The 21,888-nt window shown below is 42.5% G+C and overlaps 2 protein-coding genes across 8 annotated transcripts in view; one reads left to right on the forward strand and one right to left on the reverse strand.

Annotated features, from left to right (window-relative positions):
- The window catches only part of LOC307225975 (uncharacterized protein), a 217,368-nt gene that overhangs the window by 153,479 nt on the left and 42,001 nt on the right, over nucleotides 1-21,888 (forward strand). The window lies entirely within an intron of this gene.
- Nucleotides 1-21,888, reverse strand: part of CADPS2 (calcium dependent secretion activator 2) — a 350,035-nt gene that overhangs the window by 127,940 nt on the left and 200,207 nt on the right. For all 7 annotated transcript variants that reach the window (XM_079994071.1, XM_079994070.1, XM_079994069.1 and 4 more), the window contains exons 9-12: nucleotides 12,701-12,767; nucleotides 6,325-6,433; nucleotides 5,851-6,051; nucleotides 865-1,001 (exon numbers count right to left, since the gene is read on the reverse strand). In XM_079994071.1, the coding sequence (XP_079850197.1) occupies nucleotides 865-1,001; nucleotides 5,851-6,051; nucleotides 6,325-6,433; nucleotides 12,701-12,767 (514 nt within the window). The remainder of the gene's footprint in view (nucleotides 1-864; nucleotides 1,002-5,850; nucleotides 6,052-6,324; nucleotides 6,434-12,700; nucleotides 12,768-21,888) is intronic.

Genomic DNA, 21,888 nt, shown 5'->3' on the forward strand with positions numbered 1-21,888 from the left:
GAGATAATGAAAATAAAAAATCCCCACAGCAGAGTTTACACTTCAGTTAATGAACTAGACCTCACATCGCATTAGTTTATGTGCAGCTGAGAAGGCATTTTTCAAGTTACTCCTAACCTCCACTTTCCCCATAAGTGGGATCATTCTTGTTGTGTAAGCAAAGCAAGCCAGTCAGCCAAGGCAAAGATTGATCAGTAGATAAGGAAGGATAGAACATGAATGTTGTTTAATTTTTCGTGATTATGCTTCCTTGCGATTGCAGCCTCCACTCCTCAAATGCTCTATGCTTTCTTTTGAAAGTGGAAAAAAAGTGAAATTACAGAATACCCCTAGAGCGGTAAGTAATTTATCCTGGATTTAAGCCTACAAAGCTAACCTTGACTCAGCTGAATACAAGCACAATAAATCTATTTGCCTTTCTCCCCCTGTGGTTTTGATTCTATTCTTTGGATTTCTTTTTCCTTCCCAGTCCATGAAAGAGGAGAGAATTACAAGATAGATGACATAATGCTTGACATCTGGCGAGCTAGATTTGTACCTTAAAATGCCTGTACAGGTGTTAGCAAATCCTACCACAGAGGGTTCCATATTTATTAAAGCCTTCTGTTTTTATTCAGCCCTCCCTAGAGGAGCTGATAAACCACGGTTCAGAGTCAGTTTGAGTCTATTCTCTTCTCTATTGAGTGGCACAGCAGTAGTCTTCAAGTGTATAATTTTCAAATTTGAAGCCAATCGATTGAAATCCTTTATCCCAACCTCACGCACAGTTATTAAATGAGTCTGGAAGAAAAGACCACTTTGCAACAACTATTTCTCACTTTTTCTCTCTCCCCCCACTTCTTTTATTCCAGCCTTTTTACTCACCAAACAAGAATAGGAATCATTCAATCGGTGATCCAAGGTCTTACTCTGAAGTACTCTAAAGAGTGCAGCATGGTCAAACTTGCAAGGATTAGCAGAAATAAACTCATCCATGCCATGTTTCTGAGCGCGATCTGCATCTGATCATAGGGAGGAGAATGAATGTATGGATGTAGATTATTCCGCTTTAAGACAGGCTTTAAATTCAATTCAATAACAGCCTCATTCAAGTTTCATCTGCTCTTTCATGCCTCGCCAAACCCCTCCTGGATAAATACCTATCACAATAAAATCTAAGAAAACGGCAATGGTTTAAACATAGCAGTGGATAAACAGGCAGCAGACAGCCCCCTTTTCATATAGTATGAACATTACCCCTACATAGACTTGAGACAGACTTAACAATCCATTCTGATATTTTTCAGAAAGGATGTCTACTCTAACTGCTTCTAGAAAGCTTGTAAAATATTGGAACAACAGACTTTCTTTCTGGAGTGCCTAATTTCACAAGGTAGTAAGTGCAACAGAGATCTTGTACATTAAAAAACCCCTCACTCTATAAAGTTTTGAGGAGGCCTCAGCTTATGGGCATTACAAAGATGCTCATCAAAGACCAAAGTAGCAAGCAAACATGGCTTCAAGGCCATTTCTCAAATGGCAAACTGGAGCAGAAATGAACACACAGGCTTGAACGAGGTCATTTCCAGCCTTTTCCTCTTTACATGCGGCTTTTAATGAAACAAATATAATGCAGTAATGGGAAAGAGTGCCTTCAACCTTCCAGGATTGAGTAACAAAACAGGGAGCAATTTTTGTGTGTGTAAATTATAGACAACGTACCATCTTAAATGGCATTTCAACCAGAGATCCGGACTTATTGTTGCTCACAGATTGCGTCTTTCAACGCCTTTGAACCCCGCGGGTTTGTCAAAAGACAAGCTCTGGTGATTGCATTCATTAATGGTATGTTTTGTCAAAATCCTGAATGCGAGTTGTCCACCAAGTATGGACGGAAAAAGCCTTACAGTGACCAAAAGGACTAGTTATGCATTAGCACATTAGCTCACTTGGATTCCATAGACAACATTGGGGGTGAATAGTTTGCTATCAACTCAAAAATTGACTTAACCCTTACAATAAGGTCTCCGCTCCCTCTTTGTTCGTTTAATTTCAAATATGGGTCTTTTTATGTTCGTTACTGGAAAAGATGCATCCTAAATGTACTTTTGACAAAACTGCAAAGTACAAACCTAAAATTTCTATAGAAAAGGAGACAAAAGTTTATTGATTAAACCCAATTATAGAATTGGGTTCATAATAAAACTCCATATTGATCTGTGGGCATGATGCTAACATAATCAGTCACATTTAGAAATTTAGCCCCAGATCATATTGATCCATGTCAAGTCCAACTTTCAGCTGTATTTGCAGATGGAAGAATTATTTAATTCAAGCTGAAGGATCTGCAGTATCACGTCCTGAAAAGATGCACAAACTAATTCATATCACTTGGCTCTGCATTGTCAAAGCAAGAGTCACATCCATGTGACAGATTTCACCAAGGTGGATATAGCAAATAAACAGTGTGACAGTACATTGATGATTTAAGGTACAAGATGATCATCTGCAGAAACAGTAGTATATTTTTCCAGCATTTACGAAGCAACACCATGAATGATTAAACACCCTTTAAGCTGCAATCCTGTGCACAGTTAAATCCCATTGAAGTCATAACATGAACGTACAGATAAGTGAAAGGTAGATTACACCCCAAAGGGATCACCACTAGTTCAAGGGCAAACAGAGTTCACTTTGTATATAATTTACATGTCTTAACCAACAATAGATAATATCAAAACACCAAAACAAAATGGGAATTGGTCTTAAATTGCATGGCATTTTATTTCCTAAAATCACATGGCACTAATGAAACATTTCGAACAGCTCATTACTAAAACTCTCCTCATTTTCAAACAATACTAAGAAGGATTTTTTTTTTTTTACAATTCTTAGTATTGTTCATTGCATAAAATTAAGCAACTATTATCCGATGTCTCAGAAAAGGATGGTTTTGTCTTTTGTTTCTCATGCATAAGAGCTCAAGACAGAAATTTCCAAAGCATTCGTAGCCTTAGTCTTTCAATACCATTCTTTTCATTATATATTAGTTTATGTATCTTTTTGGAAATGTATTGATGCAGCACAATGAAGGCATCAACTCCTTGTTAATATGGTCCCCTGCATATGTAATGCAGTTACATCAACCTAAATTGATTCCACGTTGTTGTGGCAGCCTATGACTAATACGATAAAATGAGGTTAAGCTGAATAAATATAGCAAGAATAAATATAATAGGAATCATTTCCTAAGGAGAAGAAAAAGCACCCAATCCACAGACAGGGGTCGCAATGGGCATTGTTCAACAAAAGCCATAACTTGCATGGTGTCTGTATGTTTTTATGATAGATAACAGACTATTTTTTTAATAACCCACTTTTTATTTCTCTCAGTGGTCTTGGTGATGGAAATGGAGCAGAGGATCACCCACCAAAATAATCCCATCAGCTGCTGACACTCTTAACAATGGAAAACCAGCAAGAGTGAGAGGGGCTGTCTGCTTGACTCTACCACAGGCAAACGTGGCCCTCCAGATGTTTTGAGACTACAGTTCCTATCACCCCTGACCACTGGCCGAGCTTGCCTATGCCTGCTCTACCATCCCTTGTAATAAACCATGAAGTAGCAGCTTGGACTGAAAGATGAGTGAGCGTAGAAGGTAACTTTATGAGATTTCAACCACTGACAGGGATCCTGGAGGTCAATAACTGCTAAGTGATACCTTTGGTTCTTGCAATACCAGGCGTTTGGCTACTGTACTGCACTCCCGGGTGTGAATGACTCTTCCCATAATTTTATCCCAGAAGACCACAGCCAGGATCAAAACCCTTTTATGCTAAACCTGCAGAATCTTAACAATGTCACTATACAGAGCCCCTTTGGTCCTGATCTCTATGGCTCGCTACATAAGGGAATGGAAGCAGAAGGGGATATTTGTCAAGGACTGCCAGGCACCAGGGAATCTGATCCCTCCATGGTAGGCTGCCAGGAATACAGACAAGGAAGCTCTTACCAATGTCTTTCATTCAATATTCACACAGAGAGGCTTAGAAATGCAGCCGCTTGGAGTAATGGCATTGCCACCCCCTTCTCTCCTCAATCAACAGCACCACCACCCACCTTACGGTGGCTGCTGAGGGCCATTTGCCTACGAGCCCTTACTTTCAATGCTTGCCGGGTTCTGGGAGAAAAGGGTCTGTCAGCCAGCTGCTCTGGCTCTGGCTCTGGCTCTGCCTCCTCCTCCTCCTCCTCCTCCCCCATTATTTCCCAACTTTGCTCTTCATCTACCTCTGAGCCGTGACCTCCTCAAGCCACTGTTGTAAATCTATACTGTCTTCCTCTTCTCTGGAAAGTTCAGGAGGGGGAGATGGTCTCCACTATTCCTCCTCTGCCAAGTCCCTGACACGGACATGACAAGGGTCCCATCACAAACATATCTCCTGTCTTTTCCACTGGCTGTATCGTTAAGGATGCGAGTTAATGGAGAAAGAGGCCTATTGTCATGGTTCCGGTTCATGGGCGGTCAAGGTCCTGGCTGGGAACATCAGGACCGGGGGCAAGATGGCGGGGTGGGAGCAGGAACGGGAGTCCAGAAGCCAGGAGACAGGAAGCCAAGATTCCGAGGGTCAAGAAGGAAGGAGTCACGAAGTCAAAAGTCCAAGGAGCAAAGGAACCAAACGCAGCAAGACAGGAAACGTGTCGCTGTGGCAAAGAGCCGAAGGGAAATGCTGACCTTATATCCCTTCCTGGCTCTTGCCACCAGGTGCTGTTAGGTTACCAATCGGCCTCACCTGTGAGGCCACGCCTTGCTTATTCAGAACAAACTTAGGAAGGCCCCAGTCCTGCAAAGACCTACTAGTCACAGGGCCTGGCTCCTGCACGCACTCCTGACACCTATCGTCCAATCCCAAGGAGCATTGCTTTTCCATTTCAAATTTATTGTCACCATTACAATCCCCAAAAGAAAGGAGGTCATCTTAGATGGACACTAGGACAAGGGAGCTGTTGGGGATGGAATGGCAGCTCTTGCTTTCCTCTCTGGTTCTCTCCCTGGCAAAAGGGTTATTTGCAATCATAGAACTGTAGAGTTGGAAGGGGAACCAAGGATCATCTAGTCCAACCCTCTGCAATCTCAACTAAAACATCCATTACAGGTGGCCATCCAACTTCTGCTTAAAAACCTCCAAGGAAGGAAGGACAGTCCATCAACCTCCAAGGGAGCCTTGTTCCACTGCTGAACAGCTCTTACTATCAGAAAGTTCTTCCTGATGTTGAATCAGAATTTCCTTCCTTGCAACTTGAATCCATTGGTTCGGGTCCTAGCCTCCAGAGCAAGAGAAAACAAGAGAAAGCAAGAGAAAACATGGCAGCCCTTTAGATGTCATTATCTCCTCTCAGTCGCCTCTTTAACTGGCTAAACATACTCCATTCCCTCAAACACTCCTCATAAGGCTTAGTTTCCAGACCCTCAATCATCCTCAGATGCAGTTCTGGCTGGGAGCTTTTTGCCATCGCTTCAGCCACTGCCTTTGTGCAGATGTTGCACAGCTGCTGAGCAATGCAAAGTCCCAGATCAAAAATATGCATTACAATATAGAACCAATATGGGGGGGGGGGGGAAACCAACCACAACCCTCACCGCAACACTTTTTTTATTTATTTAAGGAAATACTGTTTCCATGGAAATCTGCATTTGAACTCCAAAAATATCAGCTGTACATTTTCAAAGGTAACACAAGCATGGTAATGAGCAGCAATCAGGCATTTCATGACACAAGCTGTCGGGAAAAATCAAGTTCCAATACTGATTAATGACAGTAATGAAGTCCTAAAAGTAAAAAAAAAACCCAACAAAAATAAAACAAACTTACTCTGCAACACATCTGCCTGCATGTTGCCTCCTTTTGGGTTCATCTTCTGGGCTTGGCTTGCAGGAATGGGCTTATAGGACTGACCTGTTGCTCTATACATTGCCTGAACCCAGAGGATTCTATCTTGCTCGTCGTCACTGGCAAATATCACCGTGTCGCCTTCTTTGACTGCATTAAAGAACATCTGACCACCCTGGAGACCTGCAAAATCAATCAGTCATAGTCTCCGATTCCAATATGACTTTCATTCCAATATGATCAAGGTTGGAACATAAAAAGTAACCAGGCCACAGAACGCCACAAATATTTGCTACTTAGGGGCTTTACAGAAAGCTTCTCCTGCCTGCCCCTTTTTCTGTGACCCTTAGCTAGTTTTACTTTGCAATTGAAGATTTTTTGTTTTTGTTTAGCTACATGAGATAATTTGCAAGAACAGATGAATAAATAATGAATAAGCATCACACAGCAAAATACCTGCATGAGGTGCTGTATAGTCCACAGTGTATCCTTCGAGCTGCATTAACTCCTGGGGCTCAGATTTCTTCTCTCTGTAGCTGCACATTGCAAATGTGTACTGGCTAACCTGAGTTTAAAAAGAAGTTGGATTGGATACAGTTCATTACGTCGTATTGCACTGCAACTTGCAGAAGACTGGTAAGATACAGCAACCAACTCCTTGGTGTGTTGCAGATAAGCTACCCACTGCTTATCTAGTTACAAATCACTTTTCACATAGCTGAGAAGGAATAGACTCTTCCAATTGTAGAGTTGGAAGAGACCCCAAGAGTCGTTCAGTCCAACCCCTGCAAAGCAGGAATCTCAACCAAAGCTTCCATGACAGATGGCCATCCAACTTCTGCTTAAAAACCTCCAAGGAAGGAGAGTCCACCACCTCTCATGGGAGTCTGTTCCACTGTCAAACAGATGTCAGAAAGGCTCCCCCCCCAACATTTAGTTGGAATCTCCCTTCTTGCAACTTGAATCCATTGGCTTGGGTCCTAGCCCCCGGAGCAGAAGAAAACAAGCTTTCTCCACCCTTCTTGTGACAGCCCTTGAAATATCTGAAGATGGCTATCATGAAGATGTCCTATTACTTTCACACGGACAGTCTGAAATGGACTCAACGCATCAGAGCAAAGCTACGTTTAGTCTTTCAATGACAAATACATTTTGGCCCTGCGGATAATAGATCATGCTACCAATCTCTTTGTAATATTAAGACTGTAGTGAATTGATTTCATTTTATAAATAAAAAGGATTAATTTTGAATGAGCCGAAGTAATATTGAAAGAAATACCCATTTTTTAAAATTACAAAAATTGGGCCACTCTGATCTGTGAGATGGTCACCTGTGTTGTCCTTCTCTTTCTGCTAACATGTGCCGTATTAACTGTTTCTTGTCTTTGGGGAGGTGGAGTTCTCATTTTATCTGGTGGGGGGTGGGGTGAACTGAGAGAGGATATTTATTTGCCAGGTATGGCAAGCAAAGGGGACGCGGTTGGCACTGTGGGTTAAACCACAGAGCCTAGGACTTCCCGATCAGAAGGTCGGCGGTTCGAATCCCCACGACGGAGTGAGCTCCTGCTGCTCGGTCCCTGCTCCTGCCAACTTAGCAGTTCAAAAGCATGAAGTGCGAGTAGATAAATAGGTACCACTCCGGCGGGAAGGTAAACAGCATTTCCGTGTGCTGCTCTGGTTCGCCAGAAATGGCTTAGTCATGCTGGCCACATGACCCAGAAGTTGTATGCCGGCTCCCACAGCCAATAAAGCGAGATGAGTGCCACAACCCCAGTCAGTCAGGACTGGACCTAATGGTCAGGGGTCCCTTTACCTTTATGGCAAGCAAGTGACTTATCACCGTTAGCTATGAGGGGGTGGGCTGAGGCTGAGAGAAAAAGGGTGTTTCTCTGTGAAAAGCTAAGAAAAATAAGTGTGGAAAGAACTACAACTACCACCACCTACAGAACATCAACTTTGGAAAACGATTATGTCACAGGAGTGTGCTGGTCAGTAATCACACAGCTCAAAGTTGGAGTTAACTCTTCATTAGCAAAAATGCGATCTCTACAGACTTGGCTGAGTGTCAGCAACTCATTCCTGGTGGTATTACTTTGTGAAAATCAGTTGCTAAGACTGAAAGTCCCCACCTCCTCACAGAAGTCTAAGTCGTCTCCTCTCCAGGGCTTTTCCTGGAGACAGTGCCTTCATGCATCCAACCTCTCCTTCGCCCTTTTCACCCCTCTTCTGGTTCTGGGAGAGGAGCGCTTGTCTCAGCAAGAGGGGAAAACACCTATGACTCTCCACCAGCCTGACTCATCACTTGACCTCACGCACCTGATTCAGCTTCTCCCTCTGATTCTTGACTTCTCTCAGACTCTCCCACGTCTTCCCTGCGTGGTTCCTCAGCTGGTTCCTCCCACCACTCCTCTGCGTCCAACCAGTCCATGACAAATGTTGAGTTGTAGCTGAGATCACAATTCCATGTACCCCCACCCATAAACCCTTTCTAGATTGTGCTGCTTTCCACTACGTATGAAGCTGCCAAGCAGGAGAGAAGTCCTTTAGGCGGGCATGCCAGGAGTTGAACCTGGAACCTTATCCTTACAAAGCATGTGCTTCATTACAGATATGCCAGGGGAAAACATGCCTCCTGAACATACAGACTGAATTTGTGCATTTTCCCAGCAATCAGGAAATGCAACTAGGAAATTATGGGGCCTCCAGTCTTGTGTATTTGCTGAGAAAACCAGCTGTTGCATCATCTGCCGGGTAGAAGACGTAAAATGGAAAGTGATTCTCATTATCAGGCAAGAGGTTGCTGAGCTAATTCAACAGTCTGGTGCTACCTGATGCATGTTGCTTTTCTTAGTTCCCTTAATGGTGTTATTCACTATGCAGCCCAACAGTTCATCAACCTCTTGATAAATGCTGCTGCACGGAGGTGAAATAAAAAATGTTCCGATTTTGTACAACTCCTGAAGTGTCAACAGTGCAAGAGATATGAAAGCAGAAACAAAATGCCCATCACTTTGTATTGTTTCCTGGAGTCCTTCTGCATCTGCCCTATTCATGCAGCAGAATGAAGTGGTGGAACAGACTTGCGCACTTCAGATCAGACTGCAGGTGGAGGAAAGCAGCATGAGCAGCTGAGTGCGCGAGGGGGCAAGTGGCGATGCAAGGGCAGGTCTTTCATGGGGACAAGACGGTCCTTTCCGGAGACAACCTCAGAATCAGAAAGCAGAAGGAACATGGTTCAAAACAAATCCGAAAGCCAGATTATTGGTGTGTGTGGGTGTAGTTAATCAACTTCAGCCCCAAACTGCTTAAAGTATTTTGGAGGGAAGCATGGGCTGGCTGGCTAGCACCCTAAACAGGATCCTTCCTGCTAGGGGGGATGGGGAAATATTGGAAGGTTTTGTTCCAGAACCCACTTGTAGCAACTGGAATTTGTGTTGTGGACAGAGGCACCAGCTTGTGAGGGCGATGTGACATTGATGTTCCGTGCGGTCTGTCAAGAGGAGGCAGGGGCGGAGCTGAATGCTGCAGCTGTGCAGCTTCAATGGTGGGCAATTCCTTCTGACGCCATCACTGGTGGGAGAGGGCAGAGGGCCTTCTCAGTAGTGGAGCCCACCCTTTGGAACACCCTCCCAGCAGATGTCAAGGATATAAACAACTATCTGACTTTTAGAAGACATCTGAAGGCAGCCCTGTTTAGGGAAGTTTTTAATGTTTGATGTTTTATCATGTTTTTAATATTCTGTTGGGAGCTGCCCAGAGTGGGTGGGGTATAAATAATTTATTATTATTATTATTATTATTATTATTATTATTATTATTATATTTCCTTCCATGGCAGGAAGAGGAGCCAGCCACTGGAGCCATGCTGTGCTTTGCTCCACACTTTTCTTCAGTGCTTTTTGGATGTTGCGGGGCTTGGCCCCTACTTCGAAAATATTTGGGAGCTGGTGCCCCTGCTTGACAATGTAAAAAGAGAGAAAACGTCCTTGAAAATTATTGTGGTTGTGTTAGGCATTCACAAGAAGTATCACATGGTATGCTGGGAGGGGGGAGGATAATATATTGATTTTAGCAATTAGTAAGTGGAAAGAGACTCATGATCGCATCTTATCTGAGGCAAAGACCAGTATGAGATACTGATTTAGAATGTCCGCTGATGAATAACTTGGGATAAGCTTAACTAAGCATGCATAAATGCTACAGTCCTTAGGCATAATTCTATTGATCTGTGTCTGTCAGAAACTGCAGGGCAGCACACATAACTGAGATAACCACGTGAATATTCGTGGGCAAGGGAGACTTCAGGCATCCCAATGGCCAAAATGACAGCAAATGAATTCAAATAACAGCTTTCTTGAACACCGTGGATCAAAATTTGAGCGGGTATGACAAAAGAAACCACCAGCACAATATTGAAATGCACCAGCCCCAACAGAAGTTGTGAAGCAATCGCTAAGCGTATCAATGAAGGATCAATAATATCACAATGCTCATCCCTCGCCACTGTGTGCTTTACCTATACTGTCAATAGAGCTGCAAGTGGCCTGTATAAGCTTATATCAATGAACAGAGCCCTACAGTCTGCTGCAGTAATTGAACAGCAGTGTCTTTAGACAACCAAGCATTGCATCTTCCTGCGAAGTTTTTCTCATGTACTGAAAACAAAGCCACACTCATAATGGCTCAATATGGAGGTTACTGCCTGTAAATCTTCCGACACGCGCATACTGCTCTTTTTTTTAATCCTTCTCCACACAAACCTGAGGCTGAGAACAAGCAGAGAGAATGTTCTGCCTCATGTCAAAGAGGAGGGGCACAAAACTACCCTTCCCTTCCTTTAACCCCAAATTTATTGTGGGCACTGGGCAAGGGACTATGAAAAAGCCCTGCTCCGTATCCTGAGAGCTCTGGAGAAGCCCTGTTGGACTCTGGAGGTGAAGGAGGAGGAGGAGGAGGAGGAGGAGGAGGAGGAGGAGAAGAAGAAGAAGAAGAAGAAGAAGAAGAAGAAGAAGAAGAAGAAGAAGAAGAAGAAGAAGAGTCGTAGTTTGGATTTGATATCTCGCTTTATCACTACCTGAAGGAGTCTCAAAGCGGCTAATATTCTCCTTTTCCTTCCTCGCCCACAACAAACACTCTGTGAGGTGAGTGGGGCTGAGAGACGTCAGAGAAGTGTGACTAGCCCAAGGTTACCCAGCAGCTGCATATGGAGAAGTGGAGACGCGAACCCGGTTCCCCAGGTTACGAGACTACCGCTTTTAACCACTACACCACACTGGTCCTCCAGATATTGTTGGACTCCCAATCTCATCATCCCTGACCGTTCAGCTGTTCTGGGGCAGGTGGGGGTTAAGAGTTTGAGCACATCTGGAGCAACACAGGTACCCCACACCTGCACTAGTGTTTCCTTTCTTGACATAGCCCATAAACCCAAAGGGCAAGGGGACCAGGGAGCCCCAGAGCTGTGCCCTCAGAGCTCCAGTATACAATGGCCAGGCCCATTTGCCTGTAGGGTAAAGACATTCTGGAGGAGCCCTGGTGCCATAACCATGAGATCTGGCAATGTGGCTGTAGCCACCCCAGAGTTTGCATCCACCAGCTTGCGAAGGAGAACCAGCACCACACCTCTAGCAGGCTGTATTAGGGTCCCGCCCACCCCTTCCTTTGCCTTTTCCCCTGCAAGTCACTCTGATTGTTCTTCTCAGGTCTCACTTATGAAATGTTGGAGCTGGTTTAACTGCATGACCTTCAAGTCCCTACAACAAAACCCTGGAAATTCGAGGCTGAACGTGGATTGTTGGTGCCTATTCCACCCTGCGTGCCCCAAATTAATGTATGGGACTCCTCATGCAAAATGCCAGCTGACTATTTGCATTACAGTGGTGCCTCGCAAGACGAAATTAATCCATTCCATGAGGCTCTTCGTATAGCAGTTTTTTCGTCTTGCGAAGCAAGCCCATCGACAGCTTAGCGGATTAGCGCTATTAGCGGTTTAGCGGCTTTTAACGATCAGCTGTTAAGCGGCTTAGCGGCTTAGGAAAAGGGGAAAAAAGGGGGGGGAAACCCACAGGAACTCGCAAGACATTTTCCTCTTGCGAAGCAAGCCCATAGGGAAATTCGTTTTGCGAAGCGCCTCCAAAACGGAAAACCCTTTCGTCTAGCGGGTTTTCCGTCTTGCGAGGCATTCGTCTTGCAGGGCACTGTATAGCTATTTTTGTATGCAATGAGTCAATGAATGCATTACCTAAACTGGTTCACATGGCCAATAGTTTGAAAACACCTGCAATGGCCCACAGAAGATGACCCTGGCTGGGCCTATTGGAGACTTTATTGGGTTCTGCTCTCAGTGTACCATGCACCTATAACTAATTGTGGAATTGCTCTCTTAGGACTGACTTGGGAAGATGTGGTAGGCAGGCTCTAATAGGAATCCATGATCCAAACCACAAATGCTTCAGGGTAGCAAATGTGGTGCCCTCCAGGTGTTTTGGACTACATCTCCCATCAGCCTTTGTCGGAACAGCCAATGGAGAGGGATTATGGGATCTGTAGTCCCAGACATCTGAAGGGCTTGATGTTGTATACTCCTTGCATACATGATCCCGGGGCCACTTGAAAAAGTGATGTAAATGCCAAAGGTTTTGGTGAAACCCGGTTTTAAGAAATCAGAAGCAGTTCTATGGGCTAAATTTCACATTTCTCAACTGCAAAACTAAAAACAAACACACATGCAGCTTCAACACTGGAGCTGTTACATACAATGAAGTTTTATTGCTCCACCAATGTTCTTGGCAATACTACTATCCATATTGAACAGGTAACAAACATTACAAACCTGTACAAGAACGAAGTAGCGCTTTTTCCACCTTTTCCAAACCTTCTGCCCAAGTGCATACAAATACCTGCCAAGTAAAAAATAAATAAATCATAATTTAAAATGTTACACTAAAATGACTCTCAATGGAATATTAACAACACCATTTGAGCTCCTTTTGACTTAAGCACTTGATTTTTGTTTTACCCTCTATCCACCTGCCCTTAAAATTCCTGTGTAATTTTCTGCGTGATATGCTTACAATTCTATTTTCAACTCAAGTATGATACAGATATTATATTACTCATCTTTTCAACAATCTTGTAAAGCAAGTGAGTATTGTCTCCCATGGGGTTAAGATTTGCTGAACATTACCTTGTTAAGTTTATTGGTGAGGCAAATTTTAAACTGGTGAGTTCTTGGCTCACCACTGTGACTTCAGTGTGGTCGGCCTTCAGGACGTTGGTTAAAATCCTACTATGTGAAGCAGACCTCCGCGTACCAAACTACAGTGGTACCTTGGGTTAAGAACTTTATTCGTTCTGGAGGTCTGTTCTTAACCTGAAACTGTTCTTAACCTGAGGTACCACTTTAGCTAATGGGGCCTCCAGCTGCCGCTGCACAATTTCTGTTCTCATCCTGAAGCAAAGTTCTTAACCCGAGGTACTATTTCTGGGTTAGCAGAGTCTGTAACCTGAAGCGTCTGTAGCCTGAAGCGTCTGTAACCCGAGGTACCACTGTACAGGCTGTTTGTCTGCATTGCCGACTCTAGTTTTCTGCAATTCATCTGCTGTTTATTATAACAGTAGGTTTCTATTCTCCATCAAAATTTTACTCATGATGGTGCCTCTTCTAAACAGTAGAAGAACACTCGATGTATTTGTAACATTTTGTATGTCAAGATGTAGTTAATTACACAAGGGAAAACAGCAGTTTGATAAGAAAGTCTACGCTGATAAAATGCTTCAAAGACCAAAAAAATAATAATTCCCTGGGGAGTACAGCAACATCTGGAGGCCACAAGTTAGCTGTGCCCCACCCCAGTCTTAAGAACCTTCCTGTAAATATTAAACGCAAAGCAACCCTGCTTGTTTTTGAAAAAGATCTTGTATTGTCATTCAAAGAGAAGCTTGTGTTGTGTTAAGCTTGACGTAAGATGTACACCAAGTTTTTCCATCTAAAGAGGCATGGAGAGAGGAGAGTATGGTCCAGGTGGATTCTCTACTTTCTTACACCCCTAAAAGGCTGCCACCTCTTTGCACTCAGACGCTTCGAAGAATAAATCACCTATAGAAATACAAATTGCGTGCTGTGATTCATTCTCTTCATTCACGCTTGCACAGAAGAAAGTGTGTCTGTGTGCAGGCCAATATTCCAAACACACACTCAGGCTGCAGTGTTTACAATGGTATAATGACTGTACGCAAAGCAGACCCAATGCAAATAGGATTACTACTGAACTTCCTTAATGTCTCAGCTGGGTCAGAAAGTCTCATACTCTTGCTACTCAAGATGAATGGCAGGATTTTGCTGGCTTTCAAAAAAAGGAAGCGGCAAAAGAGCTATAGCCTGCCCGGAAGACCATTTACTCTGAAAACCTGCCCTTTATTCCTTATACTAGCATTATTGAGATGTTTGCGGTGAAAGGAAAAGCACACTGAGCAGAATGCAGAAGAGCTTTTTCCTCATCACAACTCAAAACACTTTCCTGGCTATATGCTAGGGAAGAGCTCTGGCAAAGGAGCAGGTGAAATCTGTGATGATCCACTGGGCAAGAGATATTGGTCACAATATTGAAATGGCTGCATGGGAGAAACTATGGAATGTAGATTTGAAATTCACAGCATATTATGCATTGAAAGAAAAATATATGAAAATGATATATAGATGATATTTATCTGCTTGCAGACTTGCAAAAATGTGTAAATCAAAATCAAATCTGTGTTGGAAATGTAAAGAAAAAGAAGGCACTTTCTACCATATGTGGTGGTCCTGTAAGAGAACCAACACTTTCTGGGAAATGATTTGCAATGAATTGAAGAAAATGTTTAAAATAACTTTTAGTAAAAAAACAAAGCGTTTCTTTTAGGGATAGCGAACACAGAAATTCTGAAGGCCCTTAGAAATTGGTTTATGTATGCTACAACTGCAGCCAGAATGGTATTTACCCAGAGGAGGAAAGAGGATGCTGTTCCAACTAAGAAAGAGTGGCTGATGAAATCGATGGATTATGCTAAAATGGCAAAATTAACGGGTGTGGTAAGAAACCAAGGGGGGGGATTATCAAGGAGTGGGGAACATTTCTGGAATATTTGAAAAATCATATGTGCAATTAAGTACATTAGTAGGGCTAATTTAAATCAAGCAGTTAAAAGAATTATGAAGGTTAATTGTAGAATAATTCAAAAATGGAGTAAAGTGGAAAAGACAGTGTTAAAAAATTAAGAGAAGAAACCACAAAATGCAGGGAAGGGTAGTCTGATATGTATTTGCATTGGAAGTATGTGATTGGAAGGTGTGTATTTGTAAACTGAAAATAAAATTTATTTTCAAAAAGAAAAGAATGTAAGTAAAGACCTGTTGGACTAGATCAAAATATCTATCTTAGCCCAGCATTCCATTTCACCCAGTTGTCAACCAAATCCTGCTAGGAAACTCACAACATTCCTCTCATACACATGATATGAGTCCTCTGAGACACACCGTCTTGGATAGGAAGAAATATAGCTTCCAGCGACAACCTTGTCCTTCATTGATTTATTGAAGCCCATTCTAAAGCTAGTTGGCTGAGCTCAAGGTAGCAAAGATGCATTGTGGGAAAAGGTTCCTCCTGTTAACCTGTCTTGCATTTTCTGCCATTCAGCTTCACAAGGTGACTGCCCTGAAATATCCTGCCAACTATGCCAATTGAGCCGGCAGAAGGTTCACAGGAGTTCGATTATGGAGGAATTCCAAAGAAAGGAGCCCAGGCACCTTCTATCATATGTCGTGGACTTGTAAAGTAGTAAGAGAATTTTGGGAGATGATATACAATGAATTGAAAAAAAAATGTTTAAAATAACCTTTTCTAAAAACAACAACCTAGAAGCCTTTTTTTTTTTTTTTTTTTTTTTTTTGGAATTGTAGGTGCTGAAATTCCAAGCGACCAGAAGAGACTTTTCATGTATGCGACTACTGCTGCCCGGACACTATTAGCCCAGAGATGGAAAGAAGGCACAGTCCCTACCAGAGAAGAATGGCAGATTAAACTGACGGACTATGCAGAAATGGCAAAACTGAGCGGAAGAAATAGGAATCAGGAAGTCCAAAATTTCAATAAGGAGTGGGGAAAATATTAAATTTCCCTATAAACATTCATTGTAAACAATTAAAATTATTAGTAGGATTGGAATGAAGCTTGTAGTTAAAAGGTGGGCTATGGTTTTATCGGAGAATTAATAGAATTGGATTAACAGAGAAGGTGTAGGAGAAAAAAGTTAACATAAGGACTCACGAAATGGGAGGAGGGAAGCCCAAAGGAACTTATGGAAATTGTTTTATTTGTCAGCTTGATGACTGTTTGTAAATCTGAAAATTTAAATAAATTTATTTAAAAAAAGAAAAAGGTACCCAAACTGCCAGAGTGATCAGGTCTAACGGCTTATTTTAAAAAGGGTACAAACTTATAGCAAAGGTCCGATGGCTCCCTCCTTGCCCCTGCACCCAGCATTCCATGGGGCAGACTCCACAGCAAGGAGATGGTTGGTCTGCACCCAACCTTTATAGGCCCAGGCAGGCTACATCGCATGATTAACACAGGTGACTGGCATTGACCCTCACAGGTGGCTGATATCCCAAACATTACCTCTCCCCTCTAGCTATACCTGGAGCCTCCGGCTACATCAAAGTGTATGAAACACACTTGATGTCAGGCGTGGCTAATCCTCTCCTCCTTGCTGGTAGCATCAAAGGCAAGAAGAACAAGAAAGTTCGTATTTATGGGTTTTATTCAGTCATCTGGGTTCAAGACAAAGAACCCATGTTTCCACACAAGGGAGATGCTGCCTAAACCGAGCCCCTCCTCTTCCATCCCCAACAAAATCCTGAGAGCCTACGGCAAGTCCCAGGAGCCACCCTTCTCTGCATTCTCTGCTCTTGAATGTGAAGTGATCAATGAGTTCTTGGAGAAGGAGGCTCTCCCAAACACTCCAAGGAGGTATCTGCTGGCTGCTCTCCCCCTCCCCCCTCCTTCATTTTCAAAAAGGTTGAAAATGCCGTAAACTTTTCCTGCAGGGAAGGTATATATAGAGGAACACACCACCGCATGCAACGTTATGCGCACTGCCCTGTATTTTAAAGCAAACAATACAAAATGGCTGCTCTTTACCCAATACATCTGTATACATGTAGAACGCCTTCCGTTTGTTGAATATGGAGATGTTGGGGGTTGTGTGGTGGTGACAGTTGTTAAGGTATAATGGAGGGTGTGGGAACTAGCAAAGAAGCTAGATTTTGCAGCTTGCAACCCCCTCCACATGTTCTTTCAAGGCCTGCAATACCCCCTTGTCTTCTACGATCCATTTAAGCTCATCAAACTTTGACTACAAGCTCCCCAAAATGTTTGCACGCATTTCTAAATGCACAAATCCTCCTGAAATTCACATTGATTTATGGTGTAATCACAAACATGCCTACTCTGAAGTAAGTCCCACTGAATTCAAGTATAAGATTGCAGGCTTGGTCAGTACACTTCCCCAATTCTGGAATTCTTCACCAGGTTTCAGGAAAAGCCTTGCTTCTTCCCATGCTTCCTTATTGGTTACAACAATGCAAAGGGAGAAATTAAATAACCCCCTACTCACATTGCCCAAAACTGAAGTGGAAAGGCAAAAGCTCAAGCAGTCAGGATATGCCATGCTAAAATCAGAGGTTTATAAAGCAGGGTGAGGCTGTTTGCAAAAGGGCTTTCAAATAGCCCCACACTGCTTTGGCTATGCACCTTGTTCCCAGGTGTATGGAGCCAAAGTGAGCAGGACTCAGCCCCACTCTGCCTTCATGAGTGGGTGCCTCAGTCCCCAGAGGATTGAACCCCCAGAGGTGTCAGCTGATGGACAGGTACACAATGGACCAACGCGGACCCCCGATGCGCCAAGACTGGTTTGGGTATCAGAAGTTCTCCATCACTCCTCTAGATCTTTGGGATGCATGATTTCCAATGCACCTCCTTTCTACTTCTACTGATATTGGAGCTCCGATATCAAAAAGGCAAGGACTGAGGTTTCCATGGTTGGAGGGAAGAGCCTTTTAGGTAAATAGGAAGCTGGAGTATACTGAGTCAGACCACTGGCCCACTGAGCTCAATAATGTCTACACTGGCTGGCAGGAGATCTCCAGGTTTTCAGGAGTATTTTCCACACCATTTGTAGATGCTGGCAGTTGAATCTGGGATTTACTGTATATATGGGACAGTTGCTCTGTCACTGGGTTATGGTCTTAGGGGTTGGATCCTCCCCTCTGCCCTTGGGCAGAGAAATGCAAAACATAGAGGACTACAGCCTAATCTATGTCTAATTAATACATTACATAATGAACTCTCTTCTCTGCTACTTTTTGAGTGTGCAAAGTCCGCCATTTAGCACCACTGACATTTCAAAGACATTATTGAAATGCATTTTTCAAAATAAAAACATTATAATGGGTCTTGGGTTGTTTCCCCCCGCCACATATTCCAAGTGACTATCCTTATACAATTGCCCCCTTGGATGTGTTGACTTCCACAACAAGAAAACTGTGTTTTGTGTTAAATGCAATAATCAAAATTGTTAATACAGCATGTGGAAAATATTCTTCCCCTGTCACCTTAAGTTAAGTTCTAAAAGGAACAAAAAAAATCAAAATACACAGCAATGGTAGTTTCTATTATCTGTCAGTATGTCAAATATGTACAGAGAGAACAAAAGTTTATGCATTAAAACCAAGCTGGGAGTTTTCACAGTTCTACATGTTGATGAAAATGTCCTCATTACTAATGGCTAGCAGAATGAATAATTTGTCTATGGAATACTGGAACAATTCATTCACGTGAGATGGCTGGCTTTATGACTTTCGGAGAGATTGTTTTCTCCTTGTTTGGTTGTGTGTTTTTTTATTCTAAGGAATGGAACAATCCCATATGCATCCTGAATACAACTTCTCTGCTTTCTATGAGGTTTTATTTATCAGAATAGGGGAAAATACAACAAGGGGAAGAAGAAGAAGAAGGGAAAAAATCAATACACATAGCTGTTTAGTCCGGCAAAGGGCTTTCTTAAAAAGAAACCTCAGTCAAGGTTGAAAGAGCAATTAATGCAGTCTCAAAATCTGGGCCATTCTGATAGAGTTCGGTTAACATGTGGCAGAAGTAATCATCCACTTGTGAAAATGATTTTCAGTTCATTCTCAAACGCCTTTCAGACACTCATGATCCCATTTAACTGACAACAATACAGGCTATCTGTGGGCATCATTGCATTCAATGTGAGAACCAATAGGGACCAAATGCCCACAGGCACTTTCAGTCATCACGACATGTTCAGTGTTGTTGCCTAGCATAAAAGGAATCTTTCCTTGTACCACATTCCTTCTTTTATTTAACCCTACAAGATTAACCCCCCCCCCTTTTTTTGCCTTCCATTGAGGATGAGAGAGACAACAGACTCAAGGCGACAATATGGCCTGGGTCATCAGAAGCGTTGCAGCAAACATTTCCAGATTGATTTTAGTACTTTTCTGCGCTCTTGAGAAAGAGGACTAAATACATCTTCACAACAAATAGGTGGAAGGGGGGAAATGGGGGGAAGAATCAGCCCAAACAGCTGTTGCAATTATGTTTGCTAAGTACAAATATCTTGAGTGTCAAGAAAGCTAAACAATAATGGAGACTATTTCTATTTACTTCCAATGAACGAGATGCTTCTATCATGAATAGGAAAACTGGCATTTAAATCCCAGATATTTATTTGATTTCCTCCCTCCCCCACTTTACTTCTACTCCTTCCTGTATATTTTGCTCATTAATACAGGCATAATGAAGGAGGCTCAAGATATTGGCTGTTGCCACAAATGTAAAACAACAGAGATTCATCAGTTCAGTTTCTGAACAAAACAGGCCAGCTGGAACTTCCACTTTTTCTGACCAAAGAAAAGTGAAACACATCCCACATGTAAATATAAGCATTACGCTGGCAGTCACTGCAAGTCAGGAAAGTTGGCCTGTCAAACGCAGAGTGCTTACGCAACAAATATATCACCCTCAAACAGTAGGTAGGTAGATTTTTATAACCTAGAAGTAGAAGGTATATATGTTGTCTGTAGGTTCTCTGCAACCTTACTAAAAGGCAGCCCTGTTTAGGGAAGTTTTTAATATTTAATGCTGTATTGTTTTTAACACTCGATTGGGAGCTGCCCAGAGTGGCTGGGGAAACTCAGCCAGATGGACGGGGTATAAATAATATTTTTTTAAAAAAGGGGGTTTATTTAAAAAGGAAAAGGTGAAGCTAGAGGGTCGTCGTCCCCCCATAAGCCAAGAAAAACTGCCCACCAGGCTTCCAAAATGTTTGCTAGACCACTGCCATGGTGGGAGTTACATCTTCAGAAACACTCCACTCCTATTCTTTACTTACTGTAGCTGCATAGAGCATGGTGCTCTACCTTGTTGAAATGAAGTAGGTCAAGGCTTTTTCAGTGCCTGAAAACCACCTGGGAACCCCAGCTAAACTGCCTTGCATTTTATGATGGAATAAACATGGGCCATAAATGAAAATAAACGAATCTATTAAACTGTCTTTGCAGACCACTTTCTGCAAACAAGGGGATTCAATATTTTAAGTTAAAAAAACATCCTAAAGAGAAAACAAAATCATATTATTTATGCCACATTTTTCTTAGATAATTAGTGGTCACTTCTCGCCTCCTGTATCAAGACGTTTCTCTTCCTTCTGAATGCATGCTTACAAAATCAGAAATTATGCAGGAACCCTTTTATAATTTCCGACAAAAGTCCCAAAGCAGTCACAACCTGATCTTGATCCAAGCAGCTGTTCTATTAGAGCAATCCTATTCATGTCCTCCTCAAAAGTAAGTAAATTCAGTTCAATGGGACTTCAACCCAGGACTGCAGCCTAAATAATCATTCTAAATCCAATCCAAGAAAAAGAAAGAAAGCGAATAGATTCCTTTGAAAAACACCTGCATTTAAACATTATTCTTAATATATGCTTGCATAGAAATAGAGAGAAATACTTCAGATGTTGTTGTTGTTGTTTAGTCATTTAGTCGTATCTGACTCTTCATGACTCCATGAACCAGAGCACGCCAGGCACTCCTGTCTTCCACTGCCTCCCGCAGTTTGGTCAAACTCATGCGGGTAGCTTCGAGAACACTGTCCAACCATCTTGTCCTCTGTCGTACCCTTCTCCTTGTGCCCTCCATCTTTCCTAGCATCAGGGTCTTTTCCAGGAACTCTTTTTTTCTCATGAGGTGGCCAAAGTATTGGAGCCTCAGCTTCAGGATCTGTCCTTCCAGTGAGCACTCAGGGCTGATTTCCTTCAGAATGGATAGGTTTGATCTTCTTGCAGTCCATGGGACTCTCAAGAGTCTCTTCCAGCAGCATAATTCAAAAGCATCAATTCTTCGCCGATTCAGATAAATTAGCCTAAAAGTCAAGCCACCCTCCCCAATTATTATTTTTTTGAAAGTAATGAAGAAAAAGAAACAAAAATGGGGAAGGAAGAAAACAACAGACTCTGAAATGGTTCCTTTCAAAAGTGGAACAAAAGTGGAAACCATGTCAGATGGGTAGGGTATAAATAAAAAATAAAAAAATTAACCTTTAGGCACATAACTGTTCTATTAGATAATATGCCGTGCCTCTTTTTTCATTTACATATTTTTATTCTGACCATCTACCTTCACCAACACGCAAAAAAGCAAAATCAGTGCACGCTTTCAAGAAATGTTCAGTCAGGAGGTCCACACGTCTATTATTTTGAAAGTTACATGTAAGACAGATAATTGACTCCTGGTAGGCTTTTGTAACACAGCCTTTTTGCAGGGACACTCAATAGCGCAGGTAAACTCAACCATTACTATGTGCTCCTTTCTAGCAACCTTACTTGGAAGTACAATAGGTTTTGAGCTTAACACTGTAAAATTGTGGGACTAGGGTTGAGCTCCAGTGCCAGGAGAAGAGA

The sequence above is a fragment of the Podarcis cretensis genome (genome assembly GCF_951804945.1).
Source record: "Podarcis cretensis genome assembly, chromosome: 10".
Lineage (NCBI taxonomy): Eukaryota > Metazoa > Chordata > Lepidosauria > Squamata > Lacertidae > Podarcis > Podarcis cretensis.